Source organism: Mytilus edulis, chromosome 10 (genome assembly GCF_963676685.1).
Source record: "Mytilus edulis chromosome 10, xbMytEdul2.2, whole genome shotgun sequence".
NCBI lineage: Eukaryota > Metazoa > Mollusca > Bivalvia > Mytilida > Mytilidae > Mytilus > Mytilus edulis.
Window position 1 is genome coordinate 32,135,791 of NC_092353.1, and position 19,077 is coordinate 32,154,867.

The 19,077-nt window shown below is 31.4% G+C and overlaps 1 protein-coding gene across 1 annotated transcript in view; it reads right to left on the bottom strand.

Moving 5' to 3' along the window:
• Window positions 1–19,077, bottom strand: part of LOC139490936 (protocadherin Fat 3-like) — a 34,752-nt gene that overhangs the window by 6,268 nt on the left and 9,407 nt on the right. Inside the window, exons 2-18 of the mRNA XM_071278084.1 lie at window positions 18,628–18,730; window positions 17,288–17,362; window positions 16,343–16,473; window positions 16,008–16,049; window positions 15,590–15,679; window positions 14,973–15,068; window positions 14,295–14,405; window positions 13,787–13,894; window positions 13,364–13,466; window positions 9,110–9,216; window positions 8,122–8,295; window positions 7,397–7,531; window positions 6,889–7,032; window positions 6,161–6,339; window positions 5,230–5,347; window positions 4,802–4,863; window positions 406–496 (exon numbers count right to left, since the gene is read on the bottom strand). Of these exons, the coding sequence (XP_071134185.1) occupies window positions 406–496; window positions 4,802–4,863; window positions 5,230–5,347; window positions 6,161–6,339; window positions 6,889–7,032; window positions 7,397–7,531; window positions 8,122–8,295; window positions 9,110–9,216; window positions 13,364–13,466; window positions 13,787–13,894; window positions 14,295–14,405; window positions 14,973–15,068; window positions 15,590–15,679; window positions 16,008–16,049; window positions 16,343–16,473; window positions 17,288–17,362; window positions 18,628–18,685 (1,824 nt within the window). The 5' untranslated portion in view covers window positions 18,686–18,730. The remainder of the gene's footprint in view (window positions 1–405; window positions 497–4,801; window positions 4,864–5,229; window positions 5,348–6,160; window positions 6,340–6,888; window positions 7,033–7,396; window positions 7,532–8,121; window positions 8,296–9,109; window positions 9,217–13,363; window positions 13,467–13,786; window positions 13,895–14,294; window positions 14,406–14,972; window positions 15,069–15,589; window positions 15,680–16,007; window positions 16,050–16,342; window positions 16,474–17,287; window positions 17,363–18,627; window positions 18,731–19,077) is intronic.

Genomic DNA, 19,077 nt, shown 5'->3' on the forward strand with positions numbered 1-19,077 from the left:
CAGACATCATTGACCAACAACAATTGTCAAATGAGTATCTGAATGACAAAACATTGTTACTTTTTTTTTATAATTTGAGTTAAAAATATACCAAATGTTTATATAATTAACTAATAATTTGCAAAAATCAACATCAGTGCAATGTTTAGGCCTTAATTTTTTTTTATAGTATATCCCATTATAGCGAAACAGTTTTTAAAAACCTCAAATGCACACACCAAGCTGTCATAGGGGAAATGTTATAAGTTTTAAAAACCTCAAATGCACACACCAAGCTGTCATAGTGGAAATGTTATAAATATTGAGAGCCCTTTGGAATAAAGTCATGGTTAGACACAAATGTTAGGAGACGTTTTTAGAGAAATTTACACACAAACAGTCATATACGATTCTATTATAACTCACATTTTTCTCTTTATTAAGTACACGAATTGTTAAGTCAAAATGTTGTTTTCCCTCGTCATAGTCCAATAATGATCCTGTTCTGACAATTCCACTGTAAAAATAAAAAAAAACAATACTGGAAACAATTTGTAATATCTAAGTTAAGCTAAACACTAATTTCAATGAGTGAACTTGATATCACATTCAACATCAACGAGTAAATTCTGAAAATATCATGTACACATGTATCTCATTAAACTTCTTGTCATAAATTAATAAAAAACACGGCAACATATGTAAATCTGTAAGAGTTAGTAAAGAGACCTGTTTAGATGTACGATTGACATATACAGAAATATGTCATCGCCATTGGGGTTGCTAGTTCTTTTAAATTTGAAGCACTCCAAGATTATCATATAAATTAAAGTACATGCAGACAAAATTACGATTAAATTCTGACATAGTAAGTACCATCCGATTTTTTTTATAATTCGAACGATGTCTTTTGACAGTTTTTTTTAAACATATTTAAGTATACAAAAGAACCATTTTGATACAACAATATTTACGATTCAAAATACAATAATGGTCGTTTTATTTTGTATTTATCCATTTTAAGTTAATTTTTAGTCATACAGTTTTTCAACTGCTCCTGGTCCCGTATGAATGAAAATAAAAATGTAAATACGAATAAAAACGACGTTCTTAATAAATGGAAGAGTGGTGTTCAAAATTTAATTAAACGCAATGGTGGAGATGATGGCCAACTTAATGCATCCACTTTCAACACAGAAATAGACGTTACACCGCTAAATCAACCAATTTCAAGAGGCGAGGTCGTTAATAAATGCTAGATTGCGAAAGGCCACGGGAATTGATGAAATTCCGACGAAAGTTTTAAAGAATGACGCGACAATAGACTTACTTTATCAAATTATCAGTGATTGCTTTAATCTTGGAAAAGTTCCGTATCAGTGGAAAAGTGGTATCATCAATCCCATTTTAAAACCGGGATCTGACGACGACAGAAATCCCATGAACTACAGGGGAATAACTTTGGTTTCCGTAAAATGTAAGATACATTGTTACACTTAAACACTAGGCTGGAAAATAACGAAATTCTGTGTTGTGAGCAAAATGGGTTCCGCCGTAACCGTAGTTGCGAAGAAGATTTTCACACGCTTCATTCTATTCTGAACGACAGAAAAATATCTAGAAAGTCAACTTATGTATTCTTTGTAGACATGAAGACAGCTTTTGTCACCGTTGAACACCATCTTCTGTGGTTTAGATTACAGCGTGTTGGTGTCCGTGGACAGTTCTTAGCTGCAATTCAATCCCTGTATAATGACTTAAATGTACCGTTCGTATCAATAGTGACCAGACCTCTTGGTTCAGTGTAGATGCCGGTGTAAAGCAGGGCTGTATCTTATCGCCCACTTTGCTTTCGGTTTACATCAATACTTTGGCAGATCGTATAAACTCTCTAGAATGTGGAGTGCACATTGATGATTTCCGTCTCAGTTTATTGTTTTACGCGGACGATATAGCGCTAATAGCTCTAGGTAAAGAAAGTCTACAACGTATTTTGAATGTAGCAACCAAATGGTGCGCTGAATGGAAGTTATTCGTATATATTGGTAAAACTAAAATTGTCCATTTCCGTCAACAGTCATTCTTACGTTCAGATTTTTCGTTACGATGTTCTGGAAAATTGTTTGACTACATTGATTCATACAAATACCTTTGAGTGTTGATGGACAAACTCTTAACTTTCGTAAAAACTACAAAAGAACTGGACAAAGCAGCGAGCCGTGCTTTGGGTGCTTTAATTACAAAAACTTAATCCATGGGAGGGATGACTTTTAATGTGTACAATAAACTGTATACGTCCGTTGTTGAACCAAATTTTGGTAATGGTATCTGGGGCACAAAATTGTTTAGTGCCATATCAGCAGTACAAAACCGAGCCTGTAAATTTTCGTATCGGTGCGAAAGCGCACATCGAACGTAGCTTCACGCGGTGATATGGGATGGACTTCACCAATAAACAAACAACGAATAAATTATTGTAGACTTTTGTGCAAATTGACCCGTACTGACTAACAAACAATTTCCTACAAAACTTTTAAATGGACATCTAGAAGAAAAAAGGGTTAGTCATTTGAAGTGTATAAGATTGTTGATCGGATCAGACTAACATGGTCAGAAACATAATCTGACCATACATACTGATATATAATGTCTTTTATGTTTTAATATTTGTATTGTGTATGTTTGTTATGTAAATGTATGCATTTGTCGGTTATAAAAGCTCAGAGAGCTTATGTTTATTTGTTATGTAACATGCCGACTATAAATAAAGCTTTGAATTGAATCCCGCCCCCAAAACAAAAATTTACTAAATTTTTACAATGGTCAATATGTTTATGTGTTAAAAAAAATACAATTTATAATCATATCCAAAATTGAAAGTTTACATGAATAAAGATTATCTCTCACACTCTAGTTACCATTTTAAAACAAACGTATCAACGCTCCAAAACCGAAAGTCTGGCATCTCGGACTACTCCCTCTTAATTATGCACGCATTACTTTCACACAAACAATTACAGTGATACACACATAACAATGGCATTTTCTACTAGACAAACTTATATCATTATAAAAAGCTGAATACACATTTGATAATATCAACAGAGACCTTAAACTCTTAAATTTAATTTAATTTTTATTTATTTATGATAAATATCACACCGCTAAATGATAAATACGTTCACATAAGCTTAAATTCGAAGTAAAAAAAATGTATACTTCTGTATCCGCCGATCGTTTAGGGTCCCCACCATATTACAGACTAAGGGAATAGCTCTAGTAGCATGGATGGAGGCGATTACATACGAACATATAAAAACACATCTCCATTTTCTGCATTTTAATCAGACAAATATGACGTCACAAACATAGATACAAAATACTGACAAAAGGGGAACACTTTCTTACAAACAGAAACATAATCTGACCATACATACTGATATAAAACACAACAGCAATACAGTCAACAGTACGCAATACACATCACACGTGTGGTTAAACGGATAAATCTGTGTCAACATCAATAGGTGTAACACCACTAATTCGGGCCCGGCCAGAAAGCACATACCAGAAAGTAGTATATATTTAACGCAAAATAGTTCCTACACATGAGTGTAACTTTCAAAATATATAGGATATTTAGGTATTTTTGGCACCAAATGAAAGCTGAAGGACTGGTGATTATTGTAGAACACTTTTGGACTTTAAATTTTAAATATTAAAAAAAACTGCACTAAATTTTAAAAAGAGGGTACATTTTGTCTGTTTGTCAGATCTGAAGTACCTGTTTTGGTACATCCGAAGTTCCGGGAACCAGTTCTTTCTTATATGCCATTAAAGGTATGTTGATTTTTTTCAGTAGAAGACATCATAAAGTGTTGCTTTGACATGTAATGATTGCCACTTTAAAGGAAATTTCAGCTCTTAAATTGGCATACTAAGGTAGTTTAGTCTTTTATCGTAATACAACATGCATGTAGTTAAGACTTGACTCCAAGTTCATATTTTTGCATTCTTTTTGATTGAAATCAATAAAACATGTATATTATGACTTGTGTATGGTACAAAAAGGCTCTTGGTCAAATAATCCTATGATTTTTTTTTTTAGGTTTTATTGTTTTTCTTATGGTAGCCTTTTACAATCTAGGCAAATGGTATATACTCATATAAGAATTCCAAAATCTTACTGTACATGCAATTTGAACCAGTTTAGCAAGTTATCTATCTGAGGGATATATAAATTGCTCTTAATAATCTATGTTTAACCACAGAAGTATGGTTTATATAAAAAAAAATGCCCTTTTCCAATTTAAAGAAAAAAGGGGGGACAATATTCTCAATTATGTCTGAACTTTGGACTAATATATTTTTATAAAAATACTTGGTGTACTTCCAATAAACAGTAAAATTGGCTCTTCTGGTGAAATCGGAACTTGCGTATGCATGGCGATACAGTTATCATCCATACAAATTAAATATCAAATGTCAAATTAGTTAGTCATTTTAAAGTAGCATCTTTATAAACAGGGTCCAAATGTTACAAAAAAATAGATTATGTATGATATAATGCGGAGATAAATGATTTTATCTCACGTGATTCAGGTTGAAAACGGAATACATGTAGACCACAGGCACTAGACGTTCTTTCAATAGTATAAAAATATTGGCAATTGGAAGAAAATAGTGTCCATATATATAATATAGATTAATTTTTTTGCATCTGCTATTTTTATTTTAAAAGTAAATAGGTAGGAATCTACGATAACATTGAAAATACAAGACAATATAGGTACCTTAAAGAAAATCTTTAAGTTGTATTTACCTTGAAATATCTATTGTGAAAGGAACATTTTTATTGATGATCTCGTATCTATTACCAGGAATCTGAAATATAAAAAAAATATATAGAAGTACAAATTTATAATTTATAATTTTAACAAATATAGGGTTTACCTAAATTAGTCACATTGAAAAAAGTTTAAAATGTGTTTCATTTTTTGAGATCAAATCAAACAAAATGAATGTTATTTTTCTACAGTATATGTCTTTAATTTAAAGTTACAAAAACAAACACAAATATTTCTAGTTAACCGTCAGATCAGAAAACGCAAATAACCAAGATCTGATACTTTTATGATGCTACATAATTCTTCACGAATTTAAGATAAAATTGAGAATGGAAATGGGGAATATGTCAAAGAGACAACAATCCGACCAAAGCGTACAATATGTATGTTATGATAAACATACCTCAATATTACTGACATACGATCCAACCAATACATTTTCCATTACAGTTGCCGTCAAATTATAACTATTCACTTGAACCATTCCAGCATGAATGAAAACTTGTGCAAATGTACATCTTCTACAAATGTGATACAAAAACTTTGATATTTTTTTGTTGTTTTTCAACACAAGATTTAAATAAGTTGAAAGTTTGCATTATACATAATAGATTAAGCAACATTGGTGTATGCTTAATGACACATTTAAGTCTTATTCTTTATAATATGCAGTGTGTAGTCTATAAATTCAATTAGGATATTAACTTACTAATATTTGCAATATCTCTAAATAAACGCATCATAGATACCAGGATTAAAATCTAGTATTTACGTCAGGAATCGTCTACAAAAGACGCATCAGTGACGTTAGAATAAAAAAAAGTTAGTAAGGCCAAATAAAGAGCATTGGGTACTTAAAATTCCTTAAAGTTTTGCCAAATACTGATATGGTAATTTATTTCTGAGGTAGAAAAGCCTTAGTATTTCAGAAGTATTCAACAGTTGATTTATAATTATAAATAAAATTGAGAATGGAAATGGGGAATGTGCCAAAGAGACAACAACCCGACCATAGAGCAGACAACAGCAGAAGGTCACCAACAGGTCTTCAATGCAACGAGAAATTCTCGCACCCGGAGGCGTCCTTCAGCTGGACCCTAAACAAATATATACTGGTTCAGTGATGATGAACACCATACTAAACTCCAAATTGTACACAAGAAACTAAAAGTTAAAATAATACAAGACTAACAAAGGCCAGAGGCAGGCGCAAAAATGCGGCTCAATAATAATTCATTGCAACACCTTTCTTATATATATAGAAACTACTAATAACAATTATCCGCATATAACAATTGAGACCAGTCTAATTCATAAGAACTACATGTACTTGCCTGTTACTGACGATCTTCACAGAATCACATGCTTTCACCCTAAGACAAGTATCAGTTGGAAGTTGACCAATCATTGTTAGTCTACCAGTGTTAGAATCTAAATTTATATTACGTTGTACAGATTCCAAGGTATAGATAACTCTGCCATTGTCTTCTTTGTCTGTATCGGTAGCGCTAACCTTACAAATGTAAAGGCATAGGTTCTTACAACGTATTACATGCATTGGCTATAATAATATGGAATATATAAACTTCATTCAATGATAAAAAAAAGGTAAGGGATTGTTTCTCATAACAAATCATCTTTATATTTTCTTAAAAAATATTCATCCTAAACATATATCAAATATTTGTCACTGAGTGTTCAGCAACCAACAATCCATCATCCTTACGATCATTTTACTTGTACAGTTATAGAATTTCACTGTAAAAGTAACTGGACTTGACTGATATCATAATTTTCTTAATTTGACTCAAGGAAAGTTGCAAACTGAAATGCAATAAATCTTTCATATTTTACCAATGGCTTCAATAATAATTGTATAGTTGCGATTTCGCAATGCATGTAAATAGAAAATTCAGCAAAATGACCTTTTTTCAATGATGTACAGCTGTGTATTTATATAAAGTCTTACTTGCAAACCAATATTTTTCAATTTTTGACAACCGAATATCGTTTCAGTTAGTATGCATTTTTCTTTTGTGGAATACAAGGTAATACAATGTACCTGTCCTATAATGTTCGTCCCTGTCGAGTTAAAATAATAACTGTTTTGGGTAAAGACTGGACCATTATCATTCTTGTCTAAAACTTCAATCGTAACTCTTGCTTGGTCATAAAAGTCCTTTTTATCCAAATCGGTAGCTTTAATCTGCAAATTAAAAAAATACGTGATATTAAAATTAAAATCATACGCACCAAAAAATTCGAACATTTCACCTAGCACAGACGTAGTTGAGAAACCAATCGGTTATCAGAGCACACAAATATTTATACAAACTATTTGAATTTAAGTGATATCCCTTTTTTCATCACCAAAACAAATTTAACGCTTTCCATGTTGTGCTTATTAATTTATTCCCCATCAATTATACACAGCGTTGAGTTGGATTGTAGTGGTTCATTTTTATTCAACCTTTGTGCATGTTTTTGACATATTGGTCAGTGAACAATTTTTCTATCAAGTTTTCAAATTAGCGACACCACTAATGATATTTTATTGTTTTTACACTTACGTTTAAAATAAATGTTTCGTTTACTTCTCTGTCCAACTTTTCTGAGTTAGCAACTAGTATTTCACCAGAATTCTCATTTATTTGAAATACAGATTGTATGGTTTCTATTGAATATATCACCACTGAGTTGTTACCCTGAAAAAGTAAACGCAATCAATGATTTGATACTAAAACACATTTTTATTATTTACAAATAAAAATGGATAAAAACAACATGCTCTCATTTTAGATGAAGTAGGAATTGGTTGCATTAACAGTCAAACGTTGAATTACGAATTTCTGAAGAAAGCCTATAATCGACTTTATAAAATGTTTACTTACTTAGTACGTTCTTAATGAATACAATTATGGCCACATATATACGAGAAGTAGAAATAAATAGCCATGCCCAACTTTTTGTCTTTAGAGTAATTTCTTATAGACGTATATCCCACAGTCCTTTTTTTCATATGGGTTAACCATATTTGTTAACTGATTGTCATACTCCCGTGAATAATTTGCAGGATTATAATATGTGTGGACGATTGCAACCTTATTTTGTGCACACACATAAAATTGATATTCGAAGAAATGTTTTCTTTTGTGGTATTAGATTAGTGTTATTACGTAGCCCCCTCATTTACCAAACATCATTTGCAAAATAGAAAAAATATTTTTTATAAAAAATAGTTAGTGGGGTAGAACAACAATTTAATTTATTATGTTTTATTGTGTTCAATACATACACTATCTTTATCTGAAGCATGGACTCTTAGAACTAGGGTTCCTTTACTGCTGTGTTCGTCCACTTGTGCATGGTATTCTGACTTGTCAAATATTGGTCTATTGTCATTTTTATCTGATACGATTATATTAAGATTTGCTGTAGCACTTCTGCGATGATCATTTGTCTGATAAACCTAGAATACAAATTCCACTAAATAAACAGAAATCAATATATGCACCTAGTTATGATTTTTTTTATTTGACATCTATAAGTCACTATTCACATCAGAACGATTATAATTTACACAATGTGTTTGTTTTATTTTAGTCAGCTCAGAAAACTAGTTTCACAGCTAATGCTATAATATAAGAAGAAGATGTGGTACGATTGCAAATGAGCCAACCATCAAACACGATACCAAACTGACACATTTGTTTACATTTCTAGGTCATTGTAAGGCCTTCAATAATAACCAAACCTATACCGCATAGTCAGCTATAAAAGATCACGAAATGACAAATGTAAAACAATTTGAACTTATAAATGTACATGGCTTGTCTTTCCGAAACTTCTTTCCAGATCACTGATAACTTGGCTTATTTGTCCGAATATGTTGACAATTTAATGGATTTGGCGCCTGGCCTTCCCCTGTAACGTTTAAGCGTTACTTTTGGTATTTATTAAAGTCATTCCTATTACCAATTTGGGCTTTTGTATTTAAGATTAGTTTATGCTAATTTTGTGTCTTAGTAACTACATTGTGTTGTTTATTTTAGTATGAGTCGAGAATATTTTGTCTTCTTGAATCCTTGGCAAATATATAGCCTCGCTATGACGTTGACTTGATTACAAGATAAAACAAACTCGTTGCTTCCCTTGATAGTTATGAGGAGCTTATTTTGTTCTTCAGGTTAGTTGCATTACCTCTGAACTTTAAATAACATACAATATGGGCGTTGAATAATTCTAATAAAAGGAAAAGTTCAAATGTCTGAGTACATGTATACCTTTATTTTGTAGTTGTATTTGCTTTGACGTTCTCTGTCAAATATCTTGAAAAGTTTTACTTCTCCTGTTTTTCTATTGATATCAAAAACACTTTTGTCATTATCGTCTGAAATTTAAATGCAGGCTTATTTACCTTCAAATGTTATAATATGTTGATCACCAAGGTGATAATATTATTTCTTTTTTGTTTGTTATTTACGATACTTATTTTGCATGTGAATGGGAAGGCCGACTTTTCAGCATTGGTAATAACAATTAGTAGTAAAAGAGACGTCATAATTTTAACATTTACTACCAATCCGTTCAATATAATCGTTTAAAGGGAAATCACACTATTTAAACTACTAATAATAATTCATTAAAATTTTGCATTTAGACAGATCATACTTATTTCAACATTTTAGGCGAAAAAAAAAATGGGGTCACCGATGTTGTTTTCGAGATATGACGTCATCAAAAAGTAAAGAATTGCGTTATACCGTAATATAGAAATAGCGCTCAAAAATGCTTAAAGAAGGCAAAATTATTGAAAAACGATGTTTAACTGGTTTAACTAAAACATTCAATTGTAACTTTTATCTTATACACATTTATTTTTCTAAGTTTCCTTATTTTGTAAGGCCTTTTTACATTTCCCGCCATTTATAATTGCCGTTTATTATAGATTTTTCTTGAAATAAAAAAAATCTACTAATGTTTTTTCCTTCAAACTTCTGCATTAGTTGCAGCTTCAGGGGAGATTTTAAAAGCATTAATAAAAAAGGGGGGTCACCGATGTTTTAAATCCGCTACAGTGGAAATAATCTTATTATCAATTTTTGGCGGGAATTCTAACTTTTTCTCTTAACGTTATAAAAACGACGTTGCTAGCATAGCAGCATTTCTTGCAATGCTTGGAACTATTGGGTTAAACTTATATATATATATATATTTTTCATATAATAATGTTTTTTTTTAAGGTGTTTTGATTATTCATTATTAAACATACAGTAACAGTTTATTAAAAAGTAATTGTCAAAGTTGGAGTCATCTAAATTTTTTAATTGCATTTGTTGTATAGGAAAAAGCAGATTTAGAATCTTCTACTTCGGAAGATTGAGGGTATCTGGGCTGAAAAGTAACACGTTCCATTTAGACTAGAAACAGAATAAATTCACTAACTTGTCCATTGCACCGGGAAGATAAAACCTGAAATGCCACAAACTCGGCATTTAAAAAAAAAAAGCCCTCAATGACACCGTTTTCGGAAGAAAATTGGCTAACATTTCTGTTATTACACAACGCTCCATAATCGACACAAATTAAGTTCGAGTTCCAGTTTTATTTGATTTCGAATATTTTTTCAAGTAAGATTTCTAGTTTAAGCTCGAGTTACACTTAGAAACTTCTTGAGTTATACCGTTAGACAGAGTAAAAATTCTGGTAAGAGTTTAAATTTTGAGATCCGATGAAATTAAGAGTAAGAATGTGGTTTCTATTTTCTTTTGGTGCACCTCTTTTTGTTTGAATGTATATTCTTTTATCACATTTATCTTTCATTGTGGTAAATGCACCTATTTTTGCCAATACTGATTAATGAGGGGGGCAGGACCTTTTTCGGGACGTCGGGATCAAGTGTTTCTAAGCTCGGGATTTCGGTATTGACCCTTTTGGGATCCGGGATTTCTTTTTTCGATGTTCGGGATGTCAGGATTTTTTTTTTAATTCTGGGCCCCGGGGTTTCATGTTTTTAAGACCGGGATTTCGTGATCAGGACCACTCTGACCCCCCCCCCCCCCCCACCCCCAGCCTCATTAATAATAGTTAATTTGAAAATAATTAATTGAATTTGTGTGCCAATATTTAAGCACTCTCTGATATATCATGTTGGCTATTTTTGTTTAAAGAACCAAAGAATAAAGAGTAAAAAATTGGATGTCTTTTTCAGTCACGGTCTCCGACAATATCCCTTTATCAGTGTCGACAGTGATCACATTGAGTGATCTAAACTCGAACCTACATCTGAACTTTTATTACTATTTATTATTTTTTCTTGATTTTTGCAAAACTTTCAGTGGCAAATATTACATGAACATCAGCACAAAACATTTGTCTATATGAGTGGTTACGGGACGTATTATGGTAGACATCTGTCCGTCCGTCCGTCGTCCACATGTCGGACATTAACACAAAAACGCTTTAACCAATTGGCATAAAACTTTAAAGAAATTGTTTATATCTATTGACGTGAGCTCCTTTTCTTGTTTTTTTTATAAATTTTGATTTACGTTTCCGAGTAAATCCATTAAAAAAGGGGACAATTATAACTCAATATCGCTTTCATCAATTTTCATACAACTTTGATAAATTGTTTATATCTGTTGATGTAAATACCCTTTTGATTTTCATAAATTTCTAATATGACATTGAGAAGTAATGAATCTTTCTGAAATTGTACCACAAGGTTCCATATCACAAATGAAAGGCTGAAATTGATTTAAGGGGTACATGTAATTGCTCAAAACGTTCAAGAATTAGGGGCCACAAACAAGCATTTTACTAAAATTACTATTTTACAATAACTTGTGTTATGGATCTATCTAAAATTGTACTACAAGGTTCCATACCACACAGGGAAGGCTGGGATTGAGTTTGGTGGTAATTACTCCAAGAGGGGAGGGGGTGGCGTTTCATTATTTTTTTTCCCAAATTTTTCGAAATATCTCAAAAAGAAATCTCCAATTGAACAGTATTGCACAATAGATTTTTAATATCTTTGACCACATTTATTTTGTGTCAGAAACCTATATTATGTCAAAAATGTTATCACATCCAAATTTAGACCGTATCAAGCTTTAATATTGTACCCAAACTTGCCCCAACTGTTCAGGGTTCAGAGGCGTTAGATATCAAAGGAACATTTAGGAAAGATGGACGACAGTCACACTTAGATCATTTCTGTCGTCACATGTGAAATAAATAACGATTTCAAATAGGACTTCACACATTTACGTCCAGTGGCAAGTTTAATGCATATTCAGAACTAGAACATATGAATTTTACTCTGCTTTGTAAAAACCCGACAGGCTGAGCCGGATAAATACTTATATGAAATGAGATGTTTGATGAATTATTTATACATGTAGTATAGAAGACTATAATAGTTATGACGTTGCATGCATGTGATATGAGAAAACTGTAAGTTGAAACTCATTGTTCTTATTTACAATCCTCTTTTGAACAGAAAACTACAGATTCCGATAGCTATACGATAACATGCTGGTACTCTTAGTCTATATGTACCACCCCCTCCCCCCCTCCCCCCGAAAATATACGCTGAACCCTACATACCGCATCGCGGCTATACGCTGCCAAAGTTGTGTCATTTCATTACCACTTTCGGCTATTTTTTTGCCATACATTTTGTCCATTTCTAGTAGCATTTTCATTTTTGCACTTAAGGTCAAGATGAGTCCATAATATTTTTGGAAATTTAGAATTCAATTAGATATTGAACATATACATCAGAAAATTAAAAAAAAATTATATGTCACCGACTTCGGTATCGAGAAAATGGTCGGAGAGGATACTAAGTTACATTGAATATGGTATGAAATTCCAACGTTCTTAGACAGTGTTGATTATGCATGATGATTATGTGTTTTGTATTGGTAGATACTTTTTATCATAATGGTCTGGATAGTGGGTCATTCATTTATTAATGTTTATTTTGTGTTTCCAATATTTTTTATTCTTTATATTTTAGCACCTCATCATTCAATCTTTGTTTTGCCTTTTATTCTGCAGTATTTGCCCATTATTTTGTATTCCGCAGGTAAACCCCAATACAATCTAGAAACTCGCTAGTACAACATATCAGTTGTAAAAAATATGATATGTCTATTATCATTTCTCCTGCTTTAGTGGAACATCCCTTCGAGCTTTCGCTTTTTCATAAATTAGCAACCTTTACGGCGGAATCGAAAACGGCGACGTCATAATACAGTTACGACACTATGGCGGCGCCGAGAGCGATGCGTATAAACAATAGTGTGATTTCCCTTTAAATAAAACAATACACTCGTATCAAACAAATTATAACGTTACCGTAATGTTCACAAAATAAATTTACAGTAATCTTTTCAATTCATTTGTTATCCTTATATTAATCAAGTGTGAAAAACATACTGCTACAGGTGTCCAGCATTTTGTTGGTATTAATATGACCATTTATAACTTCCAAATATTCTTGGTTAACTGATCGAAAGACTAACCGTACACTGCAAATTCAATATCCTGTTTCCCAGTACCACTGTCTCGGTCATGGGCCGATATTACTGGAGTTGTTTTCTGCCAGGAGATGCTATGTGAACTAACCTGAAATAGTGCAATACACAAGGGAAGCTCATTTGACGCCATTGTTTTGATGTACCTTTTGATCATATAGCTCATATCTATGTGTTTTTACATTATTGACTTTTGGTTTAAGCCTTCCTGAAAAAGTTAAATCAAGAATACAGCTTCAGACTCACAAAATGCATAAAATGTTATGGTTATTAGCAATCTAAATAAATATCAATCTTATCTATTATTATAGTAAATGTAATTTTTTACAACCCTGCTTCACATTTATCATATCATGTTTCATTTTTTATGTTTGTCAATCATGCACACTATAAGATACTTGTAAGCATTACATTTTCGGATATTTGCAGATTGAAATCGTCATGGTCGAACATAGGATCCATATCGTCCACATCAATAACACTAACCCGTACTGTTGTTTTTGTGGTGCGGTTTCTATTCTGAAAATGAGAAACATGTTTAAAATTATTCAAACTGCAGGTTTCTTATTCAATGTAAACATAATTATTAATATGTTATTTATGATCACTTTGATTAGTTCTATGAATGGGTTTTATCTGTATATCGGAATGTGAAATTTAAATCTTATTTTTACTTTTTAAAAGCCATTGTCTCATAGGAATAAAAGAACAAGTCGGCAATTAGAAGGACACACATGATTCCAATAAGAACCTGTTTGACTGCAAAACACGTCATTCAAACGCTACAAATATGATTGGCTTGTCTAAAACATCAGTTTTCAGGTTAAAAAAACCGGATATGAATCATAAAGATAAATAATTTAATACATGTACATGTTATAAACATTAACGAACATATCATTTGGATGTTACATCTTACATCAAGTGTTATATTCAAGTCGAAACTTCTGTCACCATCTTCATAATCCAATTGTTTTGTAAGAAAAATCTTTCCAGGATATGTTATTCCAAATATTTGCTTCCCAGAATTCTAAAAATTGTAAAAAGATTAAAAAACAAATTTACACATTGGACGAAAAAACTAAACAGACAAAACAGCCATGTTTATCTATTTTTATAGTTTGTTCAAATGTCGCACTGTTGCACTACTGTCTCAGGTTAGAGGGAGGGGTTTGGCATTAGGAAACATATTGAGCTCGGCCACATTATTTATGTGACTGTGTTATACAGGAGACTGTAAATCAGTTGTTGCAATTTGTTGCTACATATTATATTTTTTCGATCATTGTTTTGAACATAAATCAAGCTGTTAGTTTTCTTGTTTGAAGTGTTTCACATTTAGTCTCTGGTTGAGAGTCGTCTCATTAGCAACCATACCAAATCTTCTTATTTGTTTCTTCCGAATATTGTTCATGATTCTTTTTGCCAAAAATGTAAATCATATGACTTTTTTTCTCAAAGGATTTTGTAGCTTTTTTTAAGACGTATTATTTTACATACTTTTATTATGATTTTGAGTGATAATCATTGTAAAGTAAACAAGAAAGTAAATATTTTTTGATAAAGAAAATCATGAACAAAACTTTATCAAAGTTACCTTTAAAATGAAAACTTTGTCATCAGGATAATAGCAGTCATGACGTTTAATGTCGTCATCCTTGAAACTAAATATGACCGAACCATTCAACTTATTCTGAAATATAAAACATTATTGTCGCATTGTTTGAACAATAACTGATACTGATTCTTTCAAAAAGTTCTACTGTAATCAAGTAATTTAATTGAGTAGACCACTTGATTAATTTTATTTATACACAAAAGTAGTTATAGTGTGAGACAGGTTTTTAGCTGTGAAAAAGGGCAATGTCAGTATTACGAATTTTATTTCAAGTGCATTTTTTTGTGTGTGTTGCATGGTGATAAAAAAAAATTTGCACGGGGAGTGGTCTGAATTACAACATGGCACCGACCGTCAACAGAACAGGAACAGGTCAAATGTAGCTGTTATAAGATAGCAAATAATGATTTTGATTTTCAATTTTTAGCTTTATGTTTATTTTTCAATACCAAATTGCTTTAAATCCGACATTTTCAGTTTATTTCAAAACAATGCAGTCTTTTTTCTTGTATTTTATACCAAGATTTTGAAAATAATGAAAAATGCAGCCAAATAAAAGTCTCATTCTCATATTCCTACGTAAGAAACACGATTACCTCTGTAACGTCAACTGTATATATTTTCTTTGCAAATGTTGGCCCCTTTTGATTCAAGTTCACCCTTCTTGGAAACAGGGATCCTTTTAGCTACAAAATCAGCATAGTTTATACATAAATGAAATGCAATACACGAGGAACGACATACATTACATGATGTGCAATAGATATAAGTAAATTATGCACTTGCTTCCTATGGATTTATTGTGACGATACGTTTATAACTGGAGACAACATTGATAATTAATATTATGTAATCAGTTTACACTTCTAGTTTGTATTTCTGGTCATTGAAGCCAAAATTGCTGAAAGTTTCCTAATGTTGCTAGCACTCTGTGTCATTATATAACTTGATTACGACTCTTTTAAGATCTAAAAAATGAAATGTCATAGTTTTACTTACGCTTTGTTTACTCACTGATCTTCCACATAATATTTTGCATTCTCCAAAAGGCTCATCCTAAAAAAGATAAGTTTTATTTGCTTATTTTCAGTTTAATTATAAAAAAAAACGAAATATCTTATTTCTTCACAAACCAATACAAGGTTAATTAAATGACTAATTACAGTGTTTCATTCCAAACGTATATATGTGCAAAATGCTGAAAATTAACAGGAAATTCTAATAATTTCATAGACCTGAAAACTTCATAGACTAATAAATGAACTTATTTTCTTAACCCATAGAGTATATATTATATAATTTTATAATCAATAAAAAAATCTTTAAAAAACATTCAATTAATAACTTACGCATTTTTCGTTTAATTGAGCATTTGTCAGAGCTAAACGAATCTCGTTTCCCTGTATGTAGAGACCTGCACAGTTTCTCTCAAAAGTAAGAGTTGAATTTAAAATTGCAGGATACGTATATATTAGATCTCCTAAAAAACATAAAACGTTTGTAATTCAAGTGATTGAATCCAACTTTTAAAATCTTCTTAAATGATTCTACAAATGATTTAACAAAAACCAACAAAATCTACTAAAATATAAAAAGAAAATAAGATACTGACAAAATGAGCTATAGGCATTTTAGCACATTAATAGGACATTTTAATAACGAAAACAACCAGACATTTTATTGCGAACCCATAATCCAATTTAAAGCCAAATTCTAGCCGCCTTGAATTTATATTCCAGTTAACGTACGTAATGGGTTTTGATATACACCCTGTGCAACCCTGTACGACAATGTTCATAAACGCGATAAGGACTGTTTTTCTTGAGGTGCAGATGCCTCGATATTACTTTTTTTAATATATAGATTGTTGCTTGAAATTTGATAATAGTAACCATAAAAACTATCACTTATGGCATTTTAATTTCCTTTTATTTAACATCATGTAATTAGGTGTTCACTCTAAAATGGGCTAAAATGTCCCCTAGTAGCTTTAAATTTTCCCCTAAAATGTCCTGCACCCCTGATAAATGTTGGTAACCCAATTATTTCAAAAATATATCAAGATTGTACATTGCAAAGAAAGCGGGAATTTTTTTATTCGTATTTTATTATTATTATCACTTTATCAACACATTGACATGATTTTACAATTAGAAGCAAAATTTCAGTTAACTTTATATTATTAATGGAAGCCCAATTCTTTAAATCGACTCGAGATGATACTTACTGTAACTGATAATTTTTGCATTGATAAGGATATAAGATACATGGATATCAAGATAAAGTGTATCTACCTTTTGTATGGTTGTCAAAGATAGTAGCAATTACAGTTTTTGAAGTAAATGCAGCTATATCAGGGCAAACAGCATCTACAAACAAATGAAAAATTAACAAACAAAAATCAGAACCTTATTTCAATATGCAATGTAATTCACATAATGTAGGATTCATGGCTGATATTTTTTGAATACAAAGAGAAGTTAAGTAAAAGTTAAAAAAACAGACTTAAGGATGTTCGCTATTCGGTTTCAAAATGACAAGTTTTATAAAAAAAACTGTTATATATTAATGGTATATAAATAAAGAAACTAAAATAGCAGAAGACAAATAAAGGGTCGGTGTGCTTGTTTTCGAGATATAAGCCATTACAAATTTAGTGGGAAATAGTTACACTTAGCATTGGCCATTTTTTTCTTTCAAAAACGATGAAAAAATAGCAATGATTTGATAAGATTTTCAAAGATGGTGTTTAAAATTATATGTTATCAAACTATGGAAAGAAAAGTAGGGGTTTGTGGGCAAATTATTTTGGTACTGTATGGATAAAAAACCAGAGAATTCCGAATATCTTGCAAAAATCCAAAAGGAAAAGGAGCAAACATCCGATAGACAGGTTAGACGATTTCTTAATTGTCCCGTATCTAAAAAAAAGAAAAAAAGAAAGGGATTAAACAATGCAAAACATGTTTCTTTGCATCATCATAAAATTAACAAAATATTTAGACAAAAACCACTTACTAAATATAAATTAAGGAGGTTCACTACTCAGTTTCAAAATAACAAGCTTTTCATAACACTAGTATGTTTTGATAGGGGATTAATAAAGGATCCATAAAAAAGCAAAAAAAAAAATATATATATATAGGTGTGCTTGTGCTTGTTTTCGAAATATACGCCATTGACATTTTGGCGGGAAAATATTCTCTCTTCATTTTTCATAGCTTCATCATTGACAAGTTTAAGATCTCAAAAGCTATTAAAAAATAAGAAAGATTCTATAAGACTTTTACAGATAGCTTAAAATTATGAGAAAAATGGGGGTCAATTGGCAAAAAAATGTTGAGGCTTTCAAATGGATAAAACCAAAACATGAAAAGCGAACATCCTTGAGACAGGTATGACCAAAGTTTTTTGAATTTGTACAGCCAACAGTTTTTAACTCAACTTCCTCAACAAATTGTATAAGGTTTGTTAATTTGTTTTTGCAGAAATGTTTTATATAACTCCATAGAGCTCTTAATGTGAGTTTAATTATTGTTTTCCCAAATCTTCTGGTTTTATTTGTATGTTTATTAATTCCTATAAAAGTTTCAAATATTAAACATAAATGTTACTTATAAAAAAAAATACTCACACGTAAAACCAAAGATGCACGAGAACACCAAACACATTTTTCCGAACGCAGCCAACATTTCTGTATTCTATTGAGTATTCTTAGTATACAAAGCTGTTAGAGGCTGAAATTTAAGATACTATGCAAACAATATTTCGAATATTAACATCATCTTCATTTGTTTTTAAGTCATATTTACCTTTCCTTATAAAATCATGTGTAAATTATGCTATATATTTTTCTTTTCTATGTTTTACTTTATTGACAGATAGTTTTGTGTTTAAAGATATTCTCAGCACTTTGCTGGTTAAGGAAACAGGACAACCCCCGAACTTCGATAGGAACAATTACAATCATTGTAAATTAGAATTGAAGTCGAATGCACCTACCACGTGTGATATTGGAACTCACAACCTCGGTGTTGACAGGCTAGTGATACAGTCGTACGACCACTTTGACCACTCGGCCCCA